Below are 24,550 nucleotides of genomic sequence, written 5' to 3' on the forward strand. Positions count from 1 at the left end.
CTTCCCCACAGCAGACACCCTGTGAGGTTGGTGGGGCCGAGAGAGTGTGACTAGCCCAAGGTTACCCAGCTGGCTTCATGTGTAGGAGTGGGGAAACAAATCCAGTTCACCAGATTAGCCTCTGCCGTTCATGTGGAGGAGGGGGGAATCAAACCCACTCCTCCACATGAACGGCGGAGGCTAATCCAAGCCACTGCTCTTATTCACTACGCCACACTGGTATATGGAAAATAAGGTTATAGCTTGGATCAATTAAATCAAGTGTACCAGGACCAAAACCCATAGAATTTCTGGTGAATTATAGCATGGCACATTTGGAGCCCTGTGGCGCAGAGTGGTAAGCTGCAATACAGCAGTCCAAGCTCTGCTCATGACCTGAGATCGATCCCAACGGAAGTTGGTTTCAGGTAGCCGGCTCAAGGTTGACTCAGCCTTCCATCCTTCCGAGGTCAGTGAAATGAGTACCCAGCTTGCTGGGAGTAAAGGGAAGATGACTGGGGAAGGCAATGGCAAACCACCCCGTAAACAAAGTCTGCCTAGTAAACGTCGGGATGTGACATCACCCAATGGATCAGGAATGACCTGGTGCTTGCACACGGGACCTTTACCTTTACATTTGGTGCAGTGATGTCACTTTCGGGTATTCTTTGTAAGTGACATCATGCCGTTGGAGTAATACTGAATTTTCAGGTGTTTTCCCCCCACCTGCCAGCCAAGTGGAGTTGGCAGAAAAGTGAGAGAACTGGTCTCTCTACATGACTCCCAGAAACAGCATTTTGGAGGCGTTTTGGCCAGTAGATGGAAGAAGAAAATTTATCTCCATGGACTGAAATCCTTCCCTCCATGTGGATCCAAGTGAATCCTAGAGCATCATGTTCAGCATAGTGATGTTGCTTCTGGGTATTTTCCGGAAGTGATGTTACGCCATTGGCGCAACATCATCTGTGCCTCCTCCTTCTCTTGTGTGGTGTAGTGGTTAAGAGCGGTGGTTTGGAGCGGTGGACTCTGATCTGGAGAACTGGGTTTGATTCCCCACTCCTCCACATGAAGCCATGTGTAACTCTGTAACTCTGCCTTTCTAAAAGTGCCAAATGCCTCCCTATGTCTCTCCCCTACCCCTTGTAACACTGTCAGCATTTCTTAGGATGCCAAATGCCTCCTTTGCCCATAGTCAGGGTGCCAAATGTCTGCTTCTGTTCACACTGCAATGAGAATTTTAATTGTCCTTATCTGAAATTTGCCTGCTATTGAGCAATTGGGCGAAGAGCATGGTCCCAGGAAATTTCATCCAAACTGGATGGACGACAAGTTACAGCCAGACATGGGTTTCTCCTTAAAACCAATGGAAAATAGAAACAAATCAAAGCAAAAACGGAGGAAATGTTTTGGGCCTCTATTCCACTGAACGTAAGCGCATCTTAAAATTTCAACTACTAAAATATAAGCTCCCCATTGAAATAAAAGGGATTAAAAGATCTTGGATCATAAAGACCTTTTTAAAAAAATTTAAAACATTTATATGCTACCTTTCCACCCAAATAGGGTCCCCAAGGTGACAAAATCAAGGCATCAAAATATTTAAAACATTAAAACAGTGCCCACTCTTATCTTTTGAGGGTCGAGAGTATTGGGAACAAACAGCTGTGCACCTGTGATGCAAAACAAATCTTTTATTGTGACAAGAATTCCTGCTGGATTGGGGTGAATTCCAGAAATGATAACAAAGGGACTTGCAACCTGTTTCATTCCTGAGCGCTGCACGAGAACTGATTTTAGTCTTCCCTTAATAAGATTACCAAATATTTTGAGAAAGGCAAATGGCAAACTGATATCAAGCACAATCCATTAGGGAGTTCTTCTGCTCAAGGCCACTTAAATGAATGGGATATTCTTACAGTCTTCCTGGTGGATGGGACCTCCCTATTGAGATAAAATTGCAAGTGAGGAGAGGCAGAGGAGCAATTTGCTGGTTTGTCTTCATTGGACGGCTTTGCTTTTAAGCTCTAAGTTCCGTTTCATCATATAAAGGATTGATGTAATAAACCTGGGTGTTTTTGCTCCCCATCTCCTTCAGCGTCTCCTCCCTGGAACACGCACTATCCAAAGCCTAGAAGAGAGAGACCAAAGAGTTTAATGCAAGGAGAGAGGCCTTAAATGTTTGAAGATACAACTGATCTTAACAGGCTCAGATGATTCCATGCTGTTGATGCACAGTATGTATGTCACATTCCATAAACCTGTTCTCCAAGCTGCTCATACAAAGTGAAGAAGAAGAAGAAGAAGAAGAAGAAGAAGAAGAAGAAGAAGAAGAAGAAGAAGTGTTGGTTTTTTATACGCCGACTTTCTCTACCACTTAAGGGAGACTCAAACCGGCTTACAATCACCTTCCCTCCCCCTCCCCACAACAGACACCCTGTGAGGTAGGTGAGGTTGAGAGAGTGTGACTAGTCCAAGGTCACCGAGCTGGCTTCATGTGGGGAAACAAACCCAGTTCACAAGATTAGCGTCTGCAGCTCTTGTGGAGGAGTGGGGAATCAAACCTGGTTCTCCAGATCAGACTGCACCGCTCCAAACTACTGCTGTTAACCACTACACCAAAACAGTGATATCCCATTTTTTCATTAAGGAAACCTGAAATCTGTACTCTAAATGTATTTTGCATATCCATGATATGCATGCAAATTAACTAATGCTCCATTAACTGTTGTCCAATTTTAGTTTTTCTCCAAAACTGTGTGTGTGTGTGTGTGTGTGTGTGTGAGTTTAGAATTCTCTAGCTGAGCCAGGACCATGTGATGTAAGAACGGGAAATATGTATTCATCATGTTAATTTGAATGTAGGGTTGCCTTGCCAACTCCAGCTTGGGAAATTCCTGGAGATTGGGTGGGGATGATTGGGAAGGATGGAGCTCAAAGGGGATGGGCTTCTAAAATGGCATTGGCGGCCAAGGTTTAGCTCTCAGCTGGTTTATATGGCAGTGCTCTTTCTCTCTCTCTCTCCCTCTCTCTGAGAGAAAACACACTATGTGGAAGCAAGCCACTGTTGAGTCCGGATGAAAAAAGATACAGAAAACAAAGCATTTACCGCAAGGCTAGATGGCGTGTCGAACATGGGATTATCAAAGCCTTTGTCCATGGCTTCTCCCAACGAATCCAGGTCATTCATCCGTTTCCACCGGGACAGCAAATGCACACAGGGGAAAGATCTAAGAGAAGAGACCCATTAAATTAGCCTAGTGATAGGAAATGTGCAAGAGCGCTTGCAATGCTGTTCCTGCAAGCGGGTTCATTCATTCCCCCAGTGGGTCTTGAATTAAAAAATAGGCTTGCCAGATCCAGGTTGGGAAACGCTTGGAGGGGCCGTGGCTCAGTGGTAGAGCATCTGCTTTGCATGCAGAAGGTTCAATCCCCGGCTTCTCCAGTTCAAGGGACTAGGCAAGCAGGTGATGTGAAAGACCTCTACCTGAGACCGCTGGTCTGAGTAGACCATACTGACTTCAATGGACCAAGGGTCTGATTCAGTATAAGGCAGCTTCATGTGTTCATGAGATCTGGGGATGGAGCCTGGGGAGGACAGGCACCTCAGTGGGGTACAATGCCACAGAGTCTGCCCTCCAAAGCATCCATTTTCTCCAGGGGAACTGGTCTCTGTAGTCTGGAGATGAGCTGTAATTCCAGGGGATCCCCAGGTCCCACCTGGTGGCTGGCATCCCTAATCGAAAGGTCTGTAAAAGGGTGTGGCTAACATAATGTACTGGGACTAAGAGCCTCTCTCCACATGGAGAAAGATGCAGGTGGGAAGATGGTGTGTATGCACACAACCTAGGAAATGCAGATCTGAATGAATCTGAGTACATCTGAATGCAGATCTTCTGCACTGCAATACTGTCAAAGGGACATGCATTTGCTTGGATTACCCAAATTATGGTTTGGTTGGTTTGGAAACTAGTCTGATGCACCCATCTTCCCCGCTCCATGAAGCTGCCTTCTGTTGAGTAAGACCAATGGGACAGACCATTGACCATTGGACTTGTCTACTCTGACTGGCAGCAGCTTTTCAGGGAGGTAAATCACCTGCTCCCTGATCCTTTGAGCAGGAGAAGCCGGGGACTGAACTGGGGACTTACTGCATGCAAAGCGGATGCCCTGTCACTGAGCCACAACCTCTTTCCCTTGCAAGCTTTTCTGCAACATGTGCAACACAAAAAAATGGCCAGAAAGTAGTGGTGGGATGATGGAAATATATGCCCCATGTTTTCCCCACCCCCATTTTAAGTCAGCATTAGCTTTAGCCACTATGGCTTCCCCCAAAGAATCTTGGGAAGTGTAGTTTGGTAACACCACTGAGAATCCCTATCGCAGAACTACAGTCCCCAAAGGAGCTTGTTGTTTTTAATGGACAGTATACCCTGTGTTTGCCCAAGGAATCTTGAAACCCACAGATTATGCCTCAGCCATGATCAGTTACCATGGGAAGAGCAATGGATGAAGCCTGAAATCTTGCTAGAGGGCTTGCTGGCTGCTTTCTCACTCTCTCTGCCACCACTTAGCCAGTAAACAAATCGATGAAGTAAGCTGAGTTCAGTGATCACCACCCCAGGATGGCTGATCAGGTAACCCTGCCCCAGGTACCAGGTTTGGTTCTGAGTTTTGGTGATCTCTCTGTAATCTGCTTTCATAAGAACATAAGAAAGGCCATGCTGGATCAGACCCAAGCCCATCAAGTCCAGCAGTCTGTTCCCACAGCGGCCAACCAGGTGCCTCTCGGGAGCCCACAAACAAGACGACTACAGCATCATTGTCCTGCCTGTAATGGGCATGCTCCTCTGATACTGGAGACAACAGGTATGCATCATAACTAGTATCCATTTTTACTGTGTGTGTGTGTGTATAAAGTGCCGTCAAGTCGCAGCCGACTTATGGCGACCCCTTTTGGGGTTTTCATGGCAAGAGACTAACAGAGATGGTTTGCCAGTGCCTTCCTCTGCACAGCAACCCTGGTATGCCTTGGTGGTCTCCCATCCAAATACTAACCAGGGCTCACCCTGCTTAGCTTCTGAGATCTGACAAGATTAGGCTAGCCTGGGCCATCCAGGTCAGGGCCCCATCCATTTTTACTAGTAGCCATGAATACCACTCTCCTCCAGGAACATGTCCGCTCCCCTAATAAAGCCTTCCAATTTGGCAGCCATCACCACATCCTTTGTCTCAAAGGCATGGCCAGTTTGCAAAGCCACCCATCCCCGCTGAGGAAGAACACTGTATTATCGGCCAATGGATTTTTGTCGTTTTATTTAGAAATTAAACAATGCTACTCTTTTATTGCTAGGAAACGCTAGTCATCCCGACACCGGCAAGGAATACAAGCCAAGCCCAAGAGTTTTGCTGCCTGGTGGAAAAAGACTAGCGCTTAATGAACGGGAACAGCCCGAGCACAGGGAGCACGGAGCGTCGGCTCGCCAGCTGGTGGAACACACCGAGAGAGCGTAGATTACCCTGGGGAGCGCGCAGGAGGAGTGTCGGGGGCTGCGCCTGGAAGCTCGCCAGAGGCACGCATAGCCACAAACAGGATTACGCCTACGCAAGATCTGCAGCATGTGTTGATGTGGTCCTCCGAGACTGCAGATCAGGGACCAGCGACAGGTCAGTATGGGGCTGATTCAGCAAGCTCCCACCATCTCGCCCCCTCACCCCTCCCACTGTCACAGAGAGGTGCTGAAAGATGCGAGGGAGCGCTTGCTTTCCACACCAAGGCAATCCCCCATTTTGCTCTCCTCACTGCTGCAAATGGAAAGGCATTCATGGAGGCAACAGAACGTCCGCACAAATTCTCTGCGTGCTTTCCCCTTGCGCCAAATACTTCCCTCTCCCCTTGCCTCTGGCAGGCTTTTTACCTTTCTGTGTATAAATACTGAAAATATAATTTATTAGAAGGGCTAAAGGTTAAAATTATTTAAAAGCATTAAAATAGCACAATGGCATTTCCTGAAGTTGATAACTGTAACCACATACCAAACGCGTTTCAGCCTATAGGGCCTTCATCAGTGGTTAATTAAAGCCCTTGTTAAGACTGCACACATTTACAGAAATAAATTAATAAATACATATACAAACAGTTCAAACCCAACCAGGTACGTGCATAGTTTGTAAAATCTATTCCCAATTACTCAAACATCTGGTCAGATAGGTTCTAGTTGTAATACTGGTTAGTATATGTCTCTCATATACTATGTGTGCAGGTATCAAGCTAGTAAAGCAGTGTATAAATTAATATAATAAATTATAATTTCAATATTTATACACACACACACACACACACACACACATATATATATTTCCTTTCCACCCAACCTTAGGTACCCAGCTTCTGTTTTTAGGTTGGGTTTTATTCCCCTCTTCTTTCTTCCAGGCTTTTTACCTTTTCCAAAAATATCAGTAGTAGGAATAGCACTATCGTGTCTTAACACTATGCTAGAGCATCTGCTTTGCATGCAGAAGGTCCCAGGTTCAAGCCCCGGCATCTCCACTTCAACGGACTAGGCAAGTAGGTGATGTGAAAGACCTCTACCTGAGACCTTGGAGAGCTGCTGCCAGTCTGAGTATACAATACTGACTGATGGACCAAGGGTCTGATTCAGTATAAGGCAGCTCCATGTGTGTTCATGCGTACTCCTTGCAATCTAGTTTTCAGGAAGCATCCCATTATCCATATATTATAAAGCTGATGCTCCAAGTCTTCAAGAGTAGTAACTTGCTTCTTTGGACAATGTAGGTGCGGATTCCCAGGATGCTGAAATCTGGGCCTAGGCTTGAAATCAAACAGCACCCTGCCTAAAAGGCTTCTGTGGATGTATGGACATAGTGAACCAACTGGTGGATCTCTGTGATTTGGTCCACTAGCCAGTGGCGGACATACATTTTTGGAAACCTTGAGCTTGGGCTGTTAAGGGGCCCCCTTCGCAACCAGCAACAATAGGGCAACATCCAACACGGTCTAAAGGACCTTGCTGCCCTTGCAAGGACCTCAAGAACCAAATGGCGGAGAACAGGGTGGTGGGGTGGAGCCCGGAAAATGGGCCATACAGTGAGCCCCTTCCCACCAGCAACGAGGTCTAGATAACCACTGTTATCTTTTTCAGTGGGGCTGTTGTATGGCAGATGTATTGGTTCATTCTCTAATAGAGAGGAAGAAGGTCATCAGAGGTGCTCGTTAGGATAGAGAGGTGAAAATCTGATTTTTGATGTTAAAACACACAAGCAAGATGAGTGCAGCCTGAATTGAGAATTCATATGTCTTGTTATGGTTCCAATTGGCTCTAGCCTAAGGGCTGAGCTACAGAACTATTAAGCCATGCGCCAACGAAGGATTCGAGGATCCAGCTGCCAAAATGAAGGCTATGAATAGATTCTGGAGAGCTCAGCAAACCCATACAGCTGGGGGTTCAAGCGCTGCAAGCCATATGAAATGGGTATTCGAGCATATTCTAAGGTCAATATTAAGTACTTCAACCCATTGGCTTATGATTCTATCACTAAAATAGCCTTATTTTAATAAAAAACACTTTAAAAACGCCATCGATTTTGTTGAAAAATCCACTCATTAAAAAAAAAGTTGCTTCAGGGCCCCTCCAGGATTAGGGGACCTGAAACTTAAGCTTCATTAGTTTCATAGTAGATCCGCCACTGTCACCAGCCAATGGTTGCCATCCATCATTACAGAACAAAGTCAGTGCTGTGTGTCCGAACTGGACGGCAGTCCTGAGTGTGTGCGTGTTAAGTGCCGTTGACTTGCTTCCAACTTATGATGACACAATAAATTAACAGCCCCCCCCCCCAAGACATCCTACCATTAACAGCCTTGTTCAGGTCTTGCAAACTGATTGCCGAGGCTTCCTTGATGGAGTCTATCCATCTCATGTCGAGTCTTCCTCTTTCCCTGATGCTTTAAACGTTTCTTAGCATTATTGTCTTTTCCAGTGACTCTGGTCTTTCTCATAATGTGACCAAAGTACAATAATCATTTTAGCTTCTAGGGAGCGTTCAGGCTTGATTTGATCTAGAACTCACTGATTTGTCTTTTTGGCAGTCCATGATATCTGTAAAACTCTCCTCCAACACCACATTTCAAAGGAATCAACCTTCTTCCTGTCAGCTTTCTTCATTGTCCAACTTTCACACCAATACATAGTAATGGGGAACACTGCGTTTTGAATTAACATGATCTTGGTTGCCAGTGACACATCCTTACACTGAAGAATCTTTTCTAGCTCCTTCATGGCTGACTATTGACTGAGTGACTATTAAGGAATCCAGTTTTAGCAGAAAAAGTCAGGGTGAGGGGAATTGTGGTTTTAGCCCTTCTGAATCTCAAGATGAGCTCTAGTACAGCCTTGGAGGCGTTTTGCTACATCAACGTTTACAAAAATGTGGACTACCATTTAGGCAGTTTTTCTCCAACCTCATAAGAAGTACTTACTGTAGATATACTGAACCCAAAGAGGAGAATCACAGGTTCAGTGAGTGCCAGACAACACTCAGCGTTGCTCGGGGTGTGTGAAGAATAAATAATAATTTGCGCTGTCATAACCGACTCACCGAGAGCGCAGGACCATGGGGTTTTCAAGGCAAGAGATGAGCAGAAGTGGTTTGCCGTTGCCTGCCTCAGAATAGCAACCCCGGACTTCCTTGGTGGCCCCCCATCCAAGTTCTAACTGTTGCCTGGTTAGCTTCCAAGCTCTGATGAGATCTGGCTAGGCTGGGCTGTTAGGCTGCTTTGTGTGAAGAACCCATGGAAAATTAGTCTGCTTTCACCTGGTGTGCTAGGTTTTTTTTTATGGGCAGGGAGTATTTTTGACATGGAGGGTGTCCTGACGTGGTTTTCCCATGTGCAGTCAGAAATGGTAGGAGAAGGACGAGGTCGAGGAGGAGGAGGAGGAAGGAGGAGGAGGAGTTGGTTTTTATATGCCGACTTTCTCTACCACTTAAGGAAGAATCAAGCCAGCTTACAATCACCTTCCCCTCCCCACAACAGACACCCTGGGAGGTAAGTGGGGCTGAGAGAGTGTGACTAGCCCAAGGTCACCCAGCTGGCTTCATGTGTAGGAGTGGGGAAACAAAAATCCAGTTCACCAGATTTGTGTTCGCCGCTCATGTGGAAGATTGGGGAATCAAACCTAGTTCTCCAGATCACAGTCTACCACTCCAAACCACTGCTCTTAACTGCTACACCATGCTGGCAGTACTGCATGACTTCCCTTAATTTATAGATCGTCTTGCCCTGACTTGGATAGCCCAATCTCGTCATATCTGAGAATCTAACCAGGGCCAACCATGGTTAGTATTTTGATGGGAGAACACCAATGAAGTCCAGGGTTGCCACGCAGAGGCAGGCTATGGCAAACCACCTCTGCTCAATCTCTTGCCTTGAAAACCCTATGGGTTTTGACCACAGGTATTCTCTCTTACCTTAATATCCCTTTCCTGTAGAGGAGCAGGACAGTTCCTGACAGCAGGAGGATAAGGAACAAGCCGATGACCATGCCAGCCGTAGAAGCACCAATATGGCGTTCCACTCCTTGAGCGCTCCAGTTATTGCCCGTGGCGGTTTGCAAGGAGCTTCTCAGGATGCCGAAGGACTCTCCTGCAAAGTGGTCGAAACATCACCGCTCCCATCAGCTACTCCGTTTGTTTGCCGGGAGTAAATAAACCTTCGATAGCACAGGGCTCTCTGTCACTCCTCTTCTCTCCTACTGCTTTGCTCTTCCCCAGGGTAATTGCTATTGCTAGAGAGTGGCAATTATCCCCGAGGGAAAGAGCAGCCGCTGACCTTCCCCAGCCCCGCTCCCCATTCATCGCTGCCACTTCAACACTCTTTCGATGAATGAGAAAGAACACGGATGGGACTGCCCTATATTTATGTGCTCATTCATTTGTCCCCTTTCTGTCTTGCCCTGTGCTTTAAAAAAAAAAAAAGTATCAAGGCAGCTAACGGCATTTTCTTAAAAAACAACCCACAAAAACCAATCGATACAATAACAACACTTACAAATCCATAATAGCAGCAAGTTCAAATGAATTCTCAGGCCTGGAATAACATTTGCCTTCCACTGAACGCTCATCGGAAAAATACTCTTGACTGAGGAGATCTGCCGAACCTCTCTAGCGCTGTGAGAGGGCTGGAAAATCCACCACCACCCCTTGGAAAAGCCACACAGCCCCTTGCGGAAGCAGCAGTGAGTAAATTCATATCAAGGGCAACACCCTCGAGCTGGTCTTGTGCCTCCCTACCAACCTCAGACATTGCTCACCTTTGGAAGAGGGGCCCAGCTTTTGACTTACGCCTCCAAGGAGCTTGTCAGGTTCTCAGCTGAACGCAAGATCCAGTCAGCCTCTTGACATGAGTTCAGGCCAAGTTCTGGCCACAAGTCAAGTCTTTGGTTCCCAGGGTTTGGAAGCTCCTGTGTATACTTTCGTTTGTGCCGATTCTCACAGCCCCACTCATGAGAACCACTTATCTCGCTGTTGCCTAGCAATGTTTATCTTATTCTCCTGTACTAGTGTTTTTAAGCAAATAACCTCTTAGGGGTCTCTATTGCTAACCTTGCCTGCCTGTGTGCAGTCAGTTCTTTTATTTGCCTTTTAGTTCCTAATGGAGTATTATTGCTTCAGATCTACCTGTCTGGATGAGTTTGCTTAAGGGACACTAGAGGCAGATGCCTGAGACTGACAGAGCTTCATAGTGGAGGAAGTTTTTCTCTGAGATGCCCTGGACCTAGGGTTGCCAATACGAGTGTGCACCATTTTTTTCGGTATTTTTCAGATTCGAGTTTAATACATCTGAAATTTTCCAGAAAATCCAAAAAAAAGCCAAATCCACCTACCAATATGGGCTTTCCCCAGCTTTTTTCGAATATCTGAAATTTTGGGGGTTTATTAAACCCTATAGGAAATCTTTGGGGGGCTCTGGGGGCAGTTTTTTTAAGGTAGAGCCACCAAATTTACCACGCAGCTTCAGGTGACTCTCCTTAGAGCCAGCGTGGTGAAGTGGTTAAGAGCGATGGTTTGGAGCGGTGGACTCTAATCTGGAGAACCGGGTTTGATTCCACACTCCTCCACATGAGCAGCAGAGGCTAATCTGGTAAACCGTGTTGGTTTCCCCACCCTTACACATGAAGCCAGCTGGGTGACCTTGGGCTAGTCACAGCTCTCTTAGAGCTCTTTCAGCCCCACCTACCTCACAGGGTGTCCGTTGTGGGGAGGGGAAGGGAAGGTGATTGTAAGCCAGTTTGATTCTTCCTTAAGTGGTAGAGAAAGTCGGCATATAAAAACCAACTCTTCTTCTTCTTAGAAGAACTGCCAAGTTTGGTAAAGATTTGGGTCAAGGGGTCCAATTTTATGCACCCCCAAAGAGGGTGCCCCATCCATTCTCCATTGTTTCCAATGTAGAAAAATGGGCCTCCATAAAAAGGGAGTTCTTGTAAGGAGAGTCACCAGTAGCTATGCTGCAAATTTGCTGCCTCTACCTCAACAACCCATCCCCACCCCAAGAGCCCGGCAAAGATTTCCCAATAGTTTCCTTATGCTTGGAAAATTTTCTCTCCATGATTCTCAGCTCTGACATAGCTCGATATTATGTCAACAGGGGCTGTTTTTTGGGGTAAAAGCACCAAATTTGCCACATGATGGCTGGTGACTCTCCTTACATGAACCCCCAAGTTGTTTTTTGGGGTAAAAGCACCAAATTTGCCACATGATGGCTGGTGACTCTCCTTACATGAACCCCCAAGTTTGGTGAAAGTCAGGTCAGGGGGTGCAATTTCATGGGCCCCCAAATGGAGAAAAAATGCATGTTCAAAATGCAATCATTAACTGTTCGTTCTCAGTACCCACATTGCCAGGAGCTTTCTCCAGCATCCTCTGAGTGCCTTTCAGTGAGGCTTGACCCAGCGAGACAAGAGCAGCCAAGTTAGTCCAAGCCGTGCTTAAATGAGAAGTCAGGAAGGGCAGAACTTAAAAGTGATGCTTAACGCACCCGTCAGTGGAACGACGTGCAAAACGGCACATTGTAACAACACTGAAATGCTTTCTGTACTGCTCCCAGCACGTCCTGATTTGCAGCGGCGCACCAAACCAAGTACATGGAAATGCTCCTGTACACACACGGCTGTTTTTCCTGTATCTCTTTCTCTCTGTGTCTGATCATGAAAGAGGCATGCATGCTCCAAGCATGCCAAGTTGTGCAAGGTCAGATGAATGAATACCTGCACATTTCATCAAGGCAGGCCAAGGCTTCCAAGGCCCTGGTTGGGGCAGGCAATCCTCGCACCCCCAGTTCCTGCTGTGCACCACCACTTTGAGCAGGGTGTGGGGAAATAATGCCAGCTGTAGCATCACAATACAAAACCAGAAGTGACATAGGGTAGCTCTAGCTATCGCCAGAAATTCTATGATAAAATAATAGAGTTTCCAGAAATTCCTAGAGCTATCAATTTCATTTTTTTTTTTTTTTTACCAGAAGCAACATTATGCTGCAGCCAAGGTAATCTAGTAGGTGAGGCCTAAGCATATCTGGGCCTGGTTACCGCCTGCATGGGAGAACTCCAGCAAACACTACCTCAACTAACTTGAGGAAGGATGAAGGGCTATAAATCTAATAAATAATAGGCAGGGCAAAAAAAAAAGCAAATAAAAAGTGCATCCCCATAGTTCTACAGATTTAGCATGAGTCCTATTGGTGAACTGACAAAGATCTGCAACAGCAGGAGAGTAGAAAGAGTTACCGTATTTTGCGATATCATTCATGATGCCCTCAGCCAGCTGTTCAGCATGACTGCCACTCTGGGATCCGGTCCTGTTATCCATTAGCACAATCTGGATGAGGGATGCAGAGCTACGTGCTAAGAGTCCCAGGAAAGTGTGAGGTCCGTGCACCTTTGATATAGCCATCTGAACACCTGCATTCCTGGGCTTTCAAAACATACAAACCACACATAGAATCATAGAGTTGGAAGGAACCTCCAGGGTCATCTAGTCCAACCCCCTGCATAATGCACAATTCACAACTACCTCCCCCACACACACACACCAGTGACCCCTACTCCATGCCCAGAAGATGCCCAAGATGCCCTCCCTCTCATCATCTCCCTAAGGTCATAGGATCAGCATTGATGACAGATGGCCATCTAGCCTCCCTTAAAAACCTCCATGGAAGGAGAGCTTAATAGCTCCCGAGGAAGTCCTCTAACTGTTAGAAAACTCTTCCTAATGTCTAGATGGAAACATAAATGTCACTCACTCTGGGAAGGCAGAGATTAGACTAGACCTGTCTTCTTTGACTGGGAGCAGGTCTCGAAGGCAGTAAATGGAAGCCTTCTAGGGTTGCCCGGTCCCTCTTTGCCACCGGTGGGAGGTTTTTGGGGCGGGGCTTGAAGAGGGCAGGGTATGGGGAGGGAAGGGACTTCAATGCCATAGAGTCCAATTGCCAAAGCGGCCATTTTCTCCAGGTGAACTGATCTCTATCATCTGGAGATCAGTTGTAATAGCAGGAGATCTCCAGCCACTACCTGGAGGTTGGCAACCCTAAAACCTTCTCCAGCTCCCAGAAGCATTTAACTACAGATGGCAGGAACTCATCCTGGATCTTTTGGCAAGAATGTTTTATCACTAGGCTATATTCAGTTCCCATTTATATACACTGAGGAATAATGTCTGCCAAAATAAGTTCTAAATATAATTTTTAAAGTGGTAATGGCCTTTTATGCATGGCTTTTCCCCTTGCGGTCACCCCCCTGCTTTAGGGCTTTGCTTTAAGTATGTGTGCCTTTCCGACCATCAGAGGTCGTCTCGCTCTCCCTGCGCGTTTCTGCGATTTCCCCCCATGTTTTCTGGATGCTGGCTAAACATGAATCCAGAAAACGCTGGTAGAGAGATAGCTAGATTTGAGTCGACTAGCACCTTAGATGTGTCACTGGCCACCAAGATTAGATTAATTCATGCCATCGCATTCCCTATTACTATGTATGGGTGTGAAAGCTGGACATTGAAGAAAGCTGATAGGAAGAAAATAGATTCCTTTGAAATGCAGTGTTGGAGGAGAGTGTTACGGATACCGTGGACTGCCAAAAAAAAAAAAAAAAAAAAACAAATCAGTGGGTTATAGATCAAATCAAGCCTGAACTGACCCTAGAAGCTAAAATGACTAAATTGGGGCTATCGTATTTTGGTCACATCATGAGATGACAAGAGTCACTGGAAAAGACAGTCATGCTGGGAAACGTTGAGGGCAGCAGGAAAAGAGAAAGACCCAACAAGAGACGGATTGACTCAATAAAGGAAGCCACAACCCTCAATTTGCAAGATCTGAGCAAGGCTGTCAAAGATAGGACGTTCGGAGGACTTTCATTCATAGGGTTGCTATGAGTCGGAAGCAACTTGACGGCATTTAACACACACACACAGCACCTTAGAGACCAACAAGATTTTTGGGGTATAAGCTTTCAAGATTCAAATATCCCTTTGTCAGATACTTTGACTCTTGAAAGCTTATACCCTGAAAATACCGTTGGTCTCTAAGGTGCTACTGGACGTGAATCCAGCTATTCTACTGCAGACCGACATGGCTACCCTCTGAAACTCTCTTCAGTGGGAGAGAAAAGGATACATTTGTAGTGGCCAAACCACATACCCACCAGTTTCTACTACTGTTGTGTGTAAAGTGCCTTCAAGTCGCTTCCGACCTATGGCAACCCGGTAGGGTTTTCAAGGCAAGAGATGAACAGAGGTGGTTTTGCCACTGCCTTTCTCTGCATAGTGACCCTGGGCTTCCTTGGTGGCCTCCCATCCAAGTACTAACCAGCGCCAACCCAGCTTAGCTTCCAAGATCCGACAAGATCAGGTTTTCCTGGGACATCACGGTCAGGGTTCCTCTTGTCAACAACAGGGTTCCTCTTGTCAACAACAAATTGTCGCTGTTTTTTTGTGTTGAATATATGCTATATGGTAATTTATGGACCTAATAGGTATCTAAAGCCATTTGCACATATTTTATCAAAGTAATTGTTGAACTGAAATACAATTAAGAAGTATATTAATAGTGAAATAATGGTTAAGCTCTAACTTAAAATGATTTTTTATTCATAATTTTTTTGGGGGGGGGGCCAAGAGAGTGGGGCCCTAAGCTATAGCTTGTTTAGCTTATACGTAAATCCGGCACTGATTGTTACCTAACTTAATGCTACTAAAAGAAGACGAGCAGTTTCTGGAAACTTTGATATGGTAGCCGGCTGCCATACAGCCATCATGATCACACAACGAGACGTTTCTGTCTCCTGAGTTTAAAAAATTGACATGTATTTCATTGTGAGTTCTGAGCACAAATGACAATCGCTGAATTTTGGTTCTGTCCCGCAAAGGAATTATTTCCGATTGGTTGAGGGGCTCATCCTTGCGTAATGATAGGAAATAGGTCTAACATACCAAACTCAGAAAAGTATGAAGTATTCTGTTCCGATACTGTTCTATGTCAAAACCAGTGGAGTATTCCAGGGAAATGATGGCTCCTGCAGTTGAAACAGAGAAAGACAAGAAGAAATATGACAGCCTGGGGTATGTAGTGGGTAGAACGCCAGACTAGACTCTGAGAGACATGGGTTCGAATCCCCACTCTCTGCCATGCAAGCTCGTGGGGTGACCTAGGGCCACTCACATACTCCTAGCCAAAGTTATCTCACAGGATTGTTAGGAAGATAACATGGAGGAGAAGAGAACGATGCAAGCCATTTTGGGTCCCCACTGGGGACAAATGTGGGGTATAATTGAGGTAAATAAATACATACATAAATACCCAGGGTAATTTATTTAGCAATTGCAGACAAGCCAACGTGGCATAGTGGTTCACAGTGGAGGACTCTTATCTGGAGAACCAGGTTTGATTCCCCGCTCCTCCCACATGAGCAGGGGACTCTAATCTGCTGGACCAGGTTGGTTTCCCCACTCCTCCACACGAAGCCTGCTGGGTGACCTTGGGCCAGACACAATTCTCTCTGAACTCTCTCAGCCCCACCTACCTCACAAGGTGTCTGTTGAGGGGAGAGGAAGGGAAGGTGATTGTTAGCCGGCTTGAGTCTCCTTAAAGGTAGAGAAAATTGGGGTGGCCAGCTCCAGGTTGGGAAATAACTGAAGATTTTGGGGGTGGAGCCTGAGGAGGGAGGGGTTTGGGGAGGGGAGGGACTTCAGTGGGGTACAATGCCATAGAGTCAACCTTCCAAAGCAGCAATTTTCTCCAGGTGGACTGATCTCTGTTGCCTACAGATCAACCGTAATCCCAAGAGATCTCCAGCCACCACCTGGTCCCTCTTCGCCACCAGCAGGAGGTTTTGGGGGTGGGAGGGACTTCAATGCCATAGAGTCCAATTGCCGAAGCAGCCATTTTCTCCAGGTGAACTGATCTCTATCGGCTGGAGAACAGTTGTAATAGCAGGATATCTCCAGCTTGTACCTGGAGGTTGGCAACCCTACTTAGATTACCCCCAGGTTCCTTGAAGGAGAGATCTGCAAGTAGTGAAGAAACCCTGACCGGCAAACTCTTTTGGGTAGACTAAATTTAATTTATGTATTTAACTCTTAAAGATTTCTACACCCACACTATTTGGAGTCCGAAAAAGTAGGCTAGAAACCCTTTTCGTAAATAACAAATAAAAGCAATAAAGCCAAAGAACGTACGCCTTCCTTTTTCCCCTATAACCGTCACAATCAGAATCTACATTTAATTGAGACGTAAAATGAAAATGTGTCCGATGGGCTAGTGTCACTTCTTTCCTCTCCATATGGGCTGCTCATCTGTTAATTTACCTGGGAGGCAAAGATAAGAGATTTTCTGGACTGAGTTCCCAATTCTTAATTACCATCTGAAAACCAAACACTTTATAGGGGTGTCAACATATGTTGCTGAGGAAGCCTTTGAAAGCAATTAAAATAATGTTTTCCAGAAGGCTTGTGAGGTGGTTTTCCTTCCTTCAGGGAAAAATCAATCAACTCACATTGCTGACAGATGGACATCTGTGTGTGTGTGTGTGTGTTAAGTGCCGTCAAGTCGCTTCCGACTCATGGCGACCCTATGAATGAAAGTCCTCCAAAATGTCCTATCTTTGACAGCCTTGCTCAGATCTTGCAAATTGAAGGCTGTGGCTTCCTTTATTGAGTCAATCCATCTCTTGTTGGGTCTTCCTCTTTTCCTGCTGTCCTCAACTTTTCCCAGCCTCTGCTTAAAAACCTCCAGGGAAGGAGTGCTTATCACCTCCCGAGGAAGCCTAGTCCACTGAGGAACCGCTCTAACTGTTAGAAATTTCTTCCTAATGTCTAGATGGAAACTCTTTTGATTTAATTTCAACCCATTGGTTCTGGTCCGACCTTCTGGGGCAACAGAAAACAACTCGGCACCCTCCTCTATATGACAGCCCTTCAAGTATTTGAAGATGGTTATCACGTCCCCTCTCAGTCTTCTCCTCTTCAGGCTAAACATGCCCAGCTCCTTCAACCTTTCCTCATAGGACTTGGTCTCCAGACCCCTCACCATCTTTGTTGCCCTCCCCTGGACCCATTCCAGCTTGTCTACATCTTTCTGAAATTGTGGTACCCAAAATGAACCAGGTTTACCCAGATCTTAGTCCAGCACCTTAACCACTATGCCACGCTGGCTCTCATTAAAAACACAGTAACAATTAAAAACACAATACTCTTAAGGGGTATATCAGGCTCTTGATTACCCAGCATATTTAGTTAACCAGTAACTCCCAGTGGAAAAGGTCTCCCCCCTGCTAGGGTTGCCGCTGATCTCTAGACTACAGTGATCAGTTCCCCTGGACGAAAGGGCAGCTTTGGTGGGTGGACTCTATGGCATTATACCCTACTGAAGTCTTCCCTCCCCAAACCCCACCCTCCCTAGGCTCCACCCTCCCCAAATAGCCAGGAATTTCTCAACCCAGAGTTGGCAAACATATCCCCCTGCCAACCTCCAGGTACTTAGCAAAACCAAAACAAAAGCACCTCCGTGCCTATACCTTGGTGGTTTGGAAATTAGCACGGGTAAATGGTACACAAATGCTCAGAGCCAGTTAGCAAAATACAAATATTATTAGGTGCTAGACAAAAAAGACAAGCTGTGTGAAGCAAATATTCTTAACAACTGTGACTAAACAATATACATTATATACATGGAATAATTCATTTTATGGGCAAAAAAGTCCTCTTTTTAAATATTTCAAAGATAATCCGTTCCAATGGTATAAGTTATTCATAGTTGGCAACCATATCCCCCTGCCAACCTCCAGGTACTAGCTGGAGATCTCCTGTTATTACAACTGATCTCCAGCTAGGGTTGCCAACCTCCAGGTAGAGATCAGTTCATCTGGAGAAAATGGCCACTTTGGCAATTAGACTCCATGGCATTGAAGTCCCTCCCCTCCCCAAGCCCCTCCCTCCTCAGGCTCCACCCCAAAAACTTCCCACCAGTAGCGAACAGGGAGCTGGCAGCCCTATCTCCAGTCAATAGAGATCAGTTCACCTGGAGAAAATGGTTGCTTTGGCAATTGGACTGTATGGCATGGAGGTCCCTCCCCTCCTCAACCCCCGCCCTCCTCAGGCTCTGCCCCCAAAACCTCCCACTGGTGGTGAAGAGGGACCTGGCAACCCCTACCCCCACGCCTTCAAAGGCCCATGCTCCATTCTGGCCTCTCCAGCAAGCCAAGCCCCTGGCCTTCTTTTCCGACTGCTGTATGGGTAGGGTTGTCAGCCTTCAGGTGGGGCCTGGAGATCTCCCACCATTACAGCTGATCTCCAGACAACAGAGACCAGTTTCCCTGCAGAAAATGGCTTGCTTTGGAGGGTGGACTCTAGGGTATTGTACCCTGCTGAGGCCCCTCCCTCCCCAAACCCTGCACTCCCCAGGATCCACTCCCAAAATCTCCAAGTATTTTCCATCTCAGAGCTGGCAACCCTATGCATGGGAATGTAAGGGGGAGGATCCCACCAGGCGTGAAGACTGTTGCTGCGGCATTCTGAACAGGGTGGGGTTGGGGTGGTGGATTCCTCTGGGGAGGAGGTTGAAGAAGAAGAGTTGGTTTTTATACCTTGCTTTTCTCTACCTTAAGGAGTCTCAAAGCGGCTTACAATCACCTTCCCTTCCCCTCACAACAAAAGACACCTTGTGAGGTAGGTGGGGCTGAGAAAGTTCAGAGAGAACTGTGACTAGACCAAGATCACCCAACAGGCTTCATGTAAAGGAGTGGGGAAACAAACCTGGTTTACCATATTAGAGTCCACTGCTCTTAACCACTATACCATGCTGGCTCTCCATGCTGACTCCATGACTCCAGGTTGGGAAATACCTGGAAATTTTGTGAATGGAGTCTGATGAGGGCAGGGTTTGGTGAGGGGAGGGACCTCACTGGGGTATGCCATAGAGTCCACCTTCCAAAAAGGCCATTTTCTCTAGGGGAACTGATCTCTGTCGCCTGGAGATCAGTTGTAATAGCTGATCTCCAGCCACCACCTGGAGGTTGGCAACCCTAGGTGGAGCCTGTGGAGGACGGGGTTTGGGAAGGGGAGGAATTGTAATCTGGAGACCAGCTGTAATTCCAAGAGAACTCCAGGCCCACCTAGAGGGTTGGAATTACAACCTGGAGGGTTGGCAAGCCTAGGTGAGACAGAGCAGTAAATTTCAGTACATTTGATTAACCAACAATCCCCATGCCCAATAAATGCTGGATCATAAAGCTTTTATAGTAATAAAAAAGAAAATTGCTTGCAAAAAGTCCCAATACATATTCAATTTGAATCCAGAAAAGGCTTTTTATAAACATTCAGTACCAGCCGCAGCAATACCAGCCATCAGGGGCATGTTCTTTTGGGGGGGGGGGGAAGAAGAAGAAGGAGGAGGAGGTTTTTATATGCCGACTTTCTCCACCACTGAAGGAAGAATCAAACCAGCTTACAATCACCTTCCCTTCCCCCCCCCCACAACAGACACCCTGTGAGGTAGGTGAGGCTGAGAGAGCTGTGACTAGCCCACAGTCACCCAGCTGGCTTCATGTGTAGGAGGGGGAAACAAATCCAGTTCACCAGATTAGCCTACGCCGCTCATGTGGAGAGGTGGGGAATCAAACCAGGTCCTCCAGATCAGACTCCACCGCTCCAAACCACCGCTCATAACCACTACACCACGCCGGCTCTCAAAGGTAGTAGTGGGAGGGGGGGCAAACTCTTCCATAATGTTGGTGTGACCATGACCAGAAATGCCAGCTGTCTAGCCATGGATGGGACAAGGTGAGCTAGCAAAACTCTCCCTAATTGGCTGTAAGTTGAGAAGGAGGGAGTCCAGCATCCAAGAGGGGTGCATTCTGGACAAAGAAGAGGCATTTTGGAGGCACTTAGTTATCTCACTGATTGGCTTTTCTGCAGGAAAGTCAAACCAGCTCAAATTAGATCAGCCTGCACTAAGAAGCTCTCAGAAGAAAATGCTAATGTGAACATAGGTCTTTGTTGGCAGGACTGTTAATGCAGCCGGATCCTCCGTGTCTAAGTGTACCTTGATTAATCGCTTAAGAGGTCCTGATTAACAGTCTGATTGCCCAACACTCGGCAGTTTTTTGGCCTCTCTCTCTCTGGAAATTTCTGGTTCCTCAGTAAACGCTGATGGGGGGCTCCCTCACGCCATCCTTTACGGTAGACATGGCCAAAAACTCTTGACCACAGATGTGTTAGGGTTGCCAGCTCTGGGTTCGGAAATACCTGGAGATTTGAGGGTGGAGCCTGGGTGAGTGGGGTGTAGGGAGGGGAGGGACTTTGATAGAACATAATGCCATGCAGTCCACTTTCCAAAGCAACCATTTTCTCAGACGTGGGATTAATGTGTTGAATGAATGAATGAATGAATGAATGAATGAATGAATGAATGAATGAATGAATGGTGATTTATGTAGTCTGGAGATCAGTTGTAATTCTGGGAGACCTCCAGCCTCCACCTGGACGTTAACCAACAAAGACTCACTCACACTGTTAATTAAACAATTGTAGGAAAAAAACAGTGCAGGCTCAATAGTATCAAATAGTATATTCAAGGTATTAGAAGCAAGTGCAAAACAGAAACGTTACAAGTGAATACAAACATACATATGTACAACTATTGTGCTTGATGTGATCAACGCTTGTCCTATTAGTGACAGCTGTTGAATATAGTTGTACATATGTATGTTTGTATTCACTTGTAACGTTTCTGTTTTGCACTTGCTTGTAATACCTTGAATATACTATTTGATACTATTGACCCTGCACTGTTTTTTTCTTCCACCTGGACGTTGCCATGGCCTATCTGCCATGGTTAGTATTTGGCTAGGAGACCACCGAGGAAGACCAGGGTTGCTATGCACAGGAAGGCAATGGCAAATCACCTCTGCTCATCTCTTGCTTTGAACACCCCATGAGGGGTTGCCATAATTTGGCTGCTACGTGATGGCACTTATTTATTACATTCTATGGTATACCATAGAGTTTGCCCTCTGAAGCTGCCATTTCCTCCACGGGAATCAATCTCTGTGGACTGAAATTCCACAGGCCCCACCTGGGGGTTTGCAGCTCTCATAATGTCTCCTTTTTTATATATATAATTTCTTTATTGCTTTTTATAATTAATGTCTCCTATACAAATAAAACAGCCCGTCTTCACGTACCACAAATTTCACAGCAGTGGCCAACTGGCTTCAGGGGGTTCTTGCATGTGGGCACCGGACACTGGTCTTCAGAATTCTCCAGCAAGGCAGCGCAGATCCTATGATGGTCCTTTAATCAGAGGAGTTGGATCACTCGTTGAAGAGAAAGATCTACACAGATGACCTGACTTTCTGCGGTCACCCACCCATCATTTGACACAGGCAGAAAGCGTGTGTTTTTAAAGATGTGATCAGATGAAACTTACAGCTGCGTTTCCACATTCACAGCCAGATTTGTCTGGGCATCTGGCGTTTGACAGCCCGAGTGCCCCTTGCCCGTGGAACTGCAGCTTGGCGGAACGGCTCTGCAAATATTCTGCCAGCGTGTCATCGTCGGTGAACTTCTAATTTACAGTTCAGAAAACAAACACAGATCAATATTAGTAGCTAGCGGTAAGACAGTTTTCTCCCAACACCCCCCCACACCTCAAATCACAATCGGAACGGTTTAATTAACAGTGGTGCTGTTTCCTGGAATACCAAACACATGCCGTTGAGGAAGCTGCCTCAGAGATATGGGTTGCCATGTCCCTCTTTGCTACAAGCAGGAGGTTTTGGGAACGGGGTTTGGGAAGGAGAGGGACTTCAATGCCGTAGAGTCCAATGGCCAAAACGGCCATTTTCTCCGCTGAACTGATCTCTATCAGCTGGAGATCAGTTGTAATAGCAGGAGATCTCCAGCTAGTACCTGGAGGTTGGCAGCCCTTTGAAAAAGGTTGGGGACCCCTGCTGTAAACCAATGACGTGGTTATGCAGCCAGAGAAATCTGGCAGCACGGGCAAGCCATTTTTCTTTAACCCAGATGCTTCTATTCACATCACCACGCTTCTTGTTCTTTTAAAACTCCCAAATAGAAGGTGGCGAAGCAGCATGTCTATTTCAGCTCGCCAGTGTTCCATTTTACCTGACCCATTAGAGAAATGCTCCGGAGACGTATCATTTGCTCGGATGACTCGATGTTCACCCGGAAGGATGTTTCGGGCTGAAAGAGGACATCGTCGTATTGGCACGGGACGTGCTCTTCATCCACCGAGAACATATACTTGCCCCTCTCCAGATCTTCCAAGGAGACAGCAGCGTGCCACAGTGTGGGGTCATACCACTGGTAACTCCCTGAACTGGCAAATTTGATTTCTGATGCTAACGAAAGAAAGATAACAATGAGTAGTACATGAAAGCCATCTTGCTTCGGTGAATGTTTTCTTTTTATTCATTCATAACTCTGGGTGGTGTTAATGCCGAGACTATTTCCTTTGGCGTCTGCCATGGGTTGGGGGAGAGTGTTCGATCCATGTAGCAGGCTGGGTCGTGCAAACAGTGCTGTAGATTACTGCCAGAGGCAGCAAGTGTGCTCCTGTTGCACATAATAAAGGGCAATTCAGAGCATGGAGTCAAGGGATCTTTCTGCACAACGTCCCGTCAGTCACAGAATACGTGGTTGAATTCTCCCCAGTTCCTAAAGCTTGGTACGTGTGTCAAGTGCCATCAAGTCACAGCTGACTTATGACGATCCCATAGGGTTTTCAACACAAGGATGTTCAAAGGTGGTTTGCCATTGCCTGCTTCTTCATAGCAACCCTGGACTTCCTTGGAGGTCTCCTATCCAAGTACTAACCAGGGCCGACCCTGCTTAGCTTCTGAGATTGGATGAGATTGGGCTAGCCTGGGCCATCCAGGTCAGGGCACAGGGACACAGATTACTAGATTGGAGCAATTCAGTATTTTTGAAAGCAAGCAAACTCCTCACAGTGATGAGGCACAAACATTACCACAATACCTGGCTTACTACTCTAGACATATGATGAAAATGCTACACTGCACTTTTAGAAGTCTCCCACAAATATTCCATGCGAATACGGTAGGCCTCAAGTGGGAAGCCGTGGATGACAATAAACGTGACGACTTTATTAGCAATGTAATAGCCATTGGTGTGCGTGTGTGAGTGTAAGTCACTGCTCTTTGTTAGTGCGATTGTAAACATGCCATCCACGAAACTGCCTCTCATCATTCCTCAGCTAGGGAATTTAATATGAAATAAACAATACACAGGGGCTGCTGAACACAGTGTATTGCCGAAATTCATATTTAATTCATTAACAATCTTCTTCCTGTTTAATATTAATGAAGCTGTCATGGATTTGCACATAAGCCAGCATGTTTGTATGAACCAAGAACCTTAAGAACCTGCAGAGAGGTAGGCCAGGCTTAGCAACTAGCAGGAGACTGGGAAGGCGGGGACTAGGGTTGCCAGGTCCCTCTTCGCCACCGGCGGGAGGCTTTGTGGGCAGAGCCTGAGGAGGGCAGGGTTTGGAGAGGGGAGGGACTTCAATGCCATAGAGTCTAATTGCCAAAGCGGCCATTTTCTCCAGGTGAACTGATCTCTATGGGCTGGAGATGAGTTGTAATAGCAGGAGATCTCCAGCTAGTATCTGGAGGTTGGCAACCCTAGCAGGGACATGGAGGTGCGGCTCCATGTCCCTTCCAGGGAATGACGTCCCTTCCAGGGCATGATGTCCCTTCCAGGGCATGATGTCCCTTTCATGGAAAACCTGGAAGTGACATCTCACCTCTCTAAGAATAGCTAGAAAGTCTATGGAAAAACCATAGAGTTACCTGTGATTCCTAGAGAGGACTGACATCACTTCTGTGTTTTCTGAAGAAGTGACATCATGCCATTGGCCCAAGAGTCTTCCACCCCCACATTTCCCCCGCTCCCGCCACTGCACAGAGCAGCAGTGGGGAATGAGCTCCAGAGGTGGGGGTATCCCCTGCCCACAGTGGGGACTTGG

At 46.5% G+C, this 24,550-nt stretch overlaps 1 protein-coding gene across 1 annotated transcript in view; it reads right to left on the bottom strand.

Moving 5' to 3' along the window:
• Positions 1-1,996: 1,996 nt before the first annotated feature.
• Positions 1,997-24,550, bottom strand: part of AMN (amnion associated transmembrane protein) — a 78,612-nt gene continuing 56,058 nt past the window's right edge. The window contains exons 5-12 of the mRNA XM_056850684.1: positions 22,666-22,901; positions 21,968-22,105; positions 21,723-21,831; positions 15,475-15,557; positions 12,780-12,966; positions 9,466-9,640; positions 3,086-3,206; positions 1,997-2,107 (exon numbers count right to left, since the gene is read on the bottom strand). Coding sequence (XP_056706662.1) covers positions 1,997-2,107; positions 3,086-3,206; positions 9,466-9,640; positions 12,780-12,966; positions 15,475-15,557; positions 21,723-21,831; positions 21,968-22,105; positions 22,666-22,901 — 1,160 coding nt within the window. The remainder of the gene's footprint in view (positions 2,108-3,085; positions 3,207-9,465; positions 9,641-12,779; positions 12,967-15,474; positions 15,558-21,722; positions 21,832-21,967; positions 22,106-22,665; positions 22,902-24,550) is intronic.

The sequence above is a fragment of the Euleptes europaea genome, chromosome 6, assembly GCF_029931775.1.
Source record: "Euleptes europaea isolate rEulEur1 chromosome 6, rEulEur1.hap1, whole genome shotgun sequence".
In the NCBI taxonomy this organism is placed as follows: Eukaryota; Metazoa; Chordata; class Lepidosauria; order Squamata; family Sphaerodactylidae; genus Euleptes; species Euleptes europaea.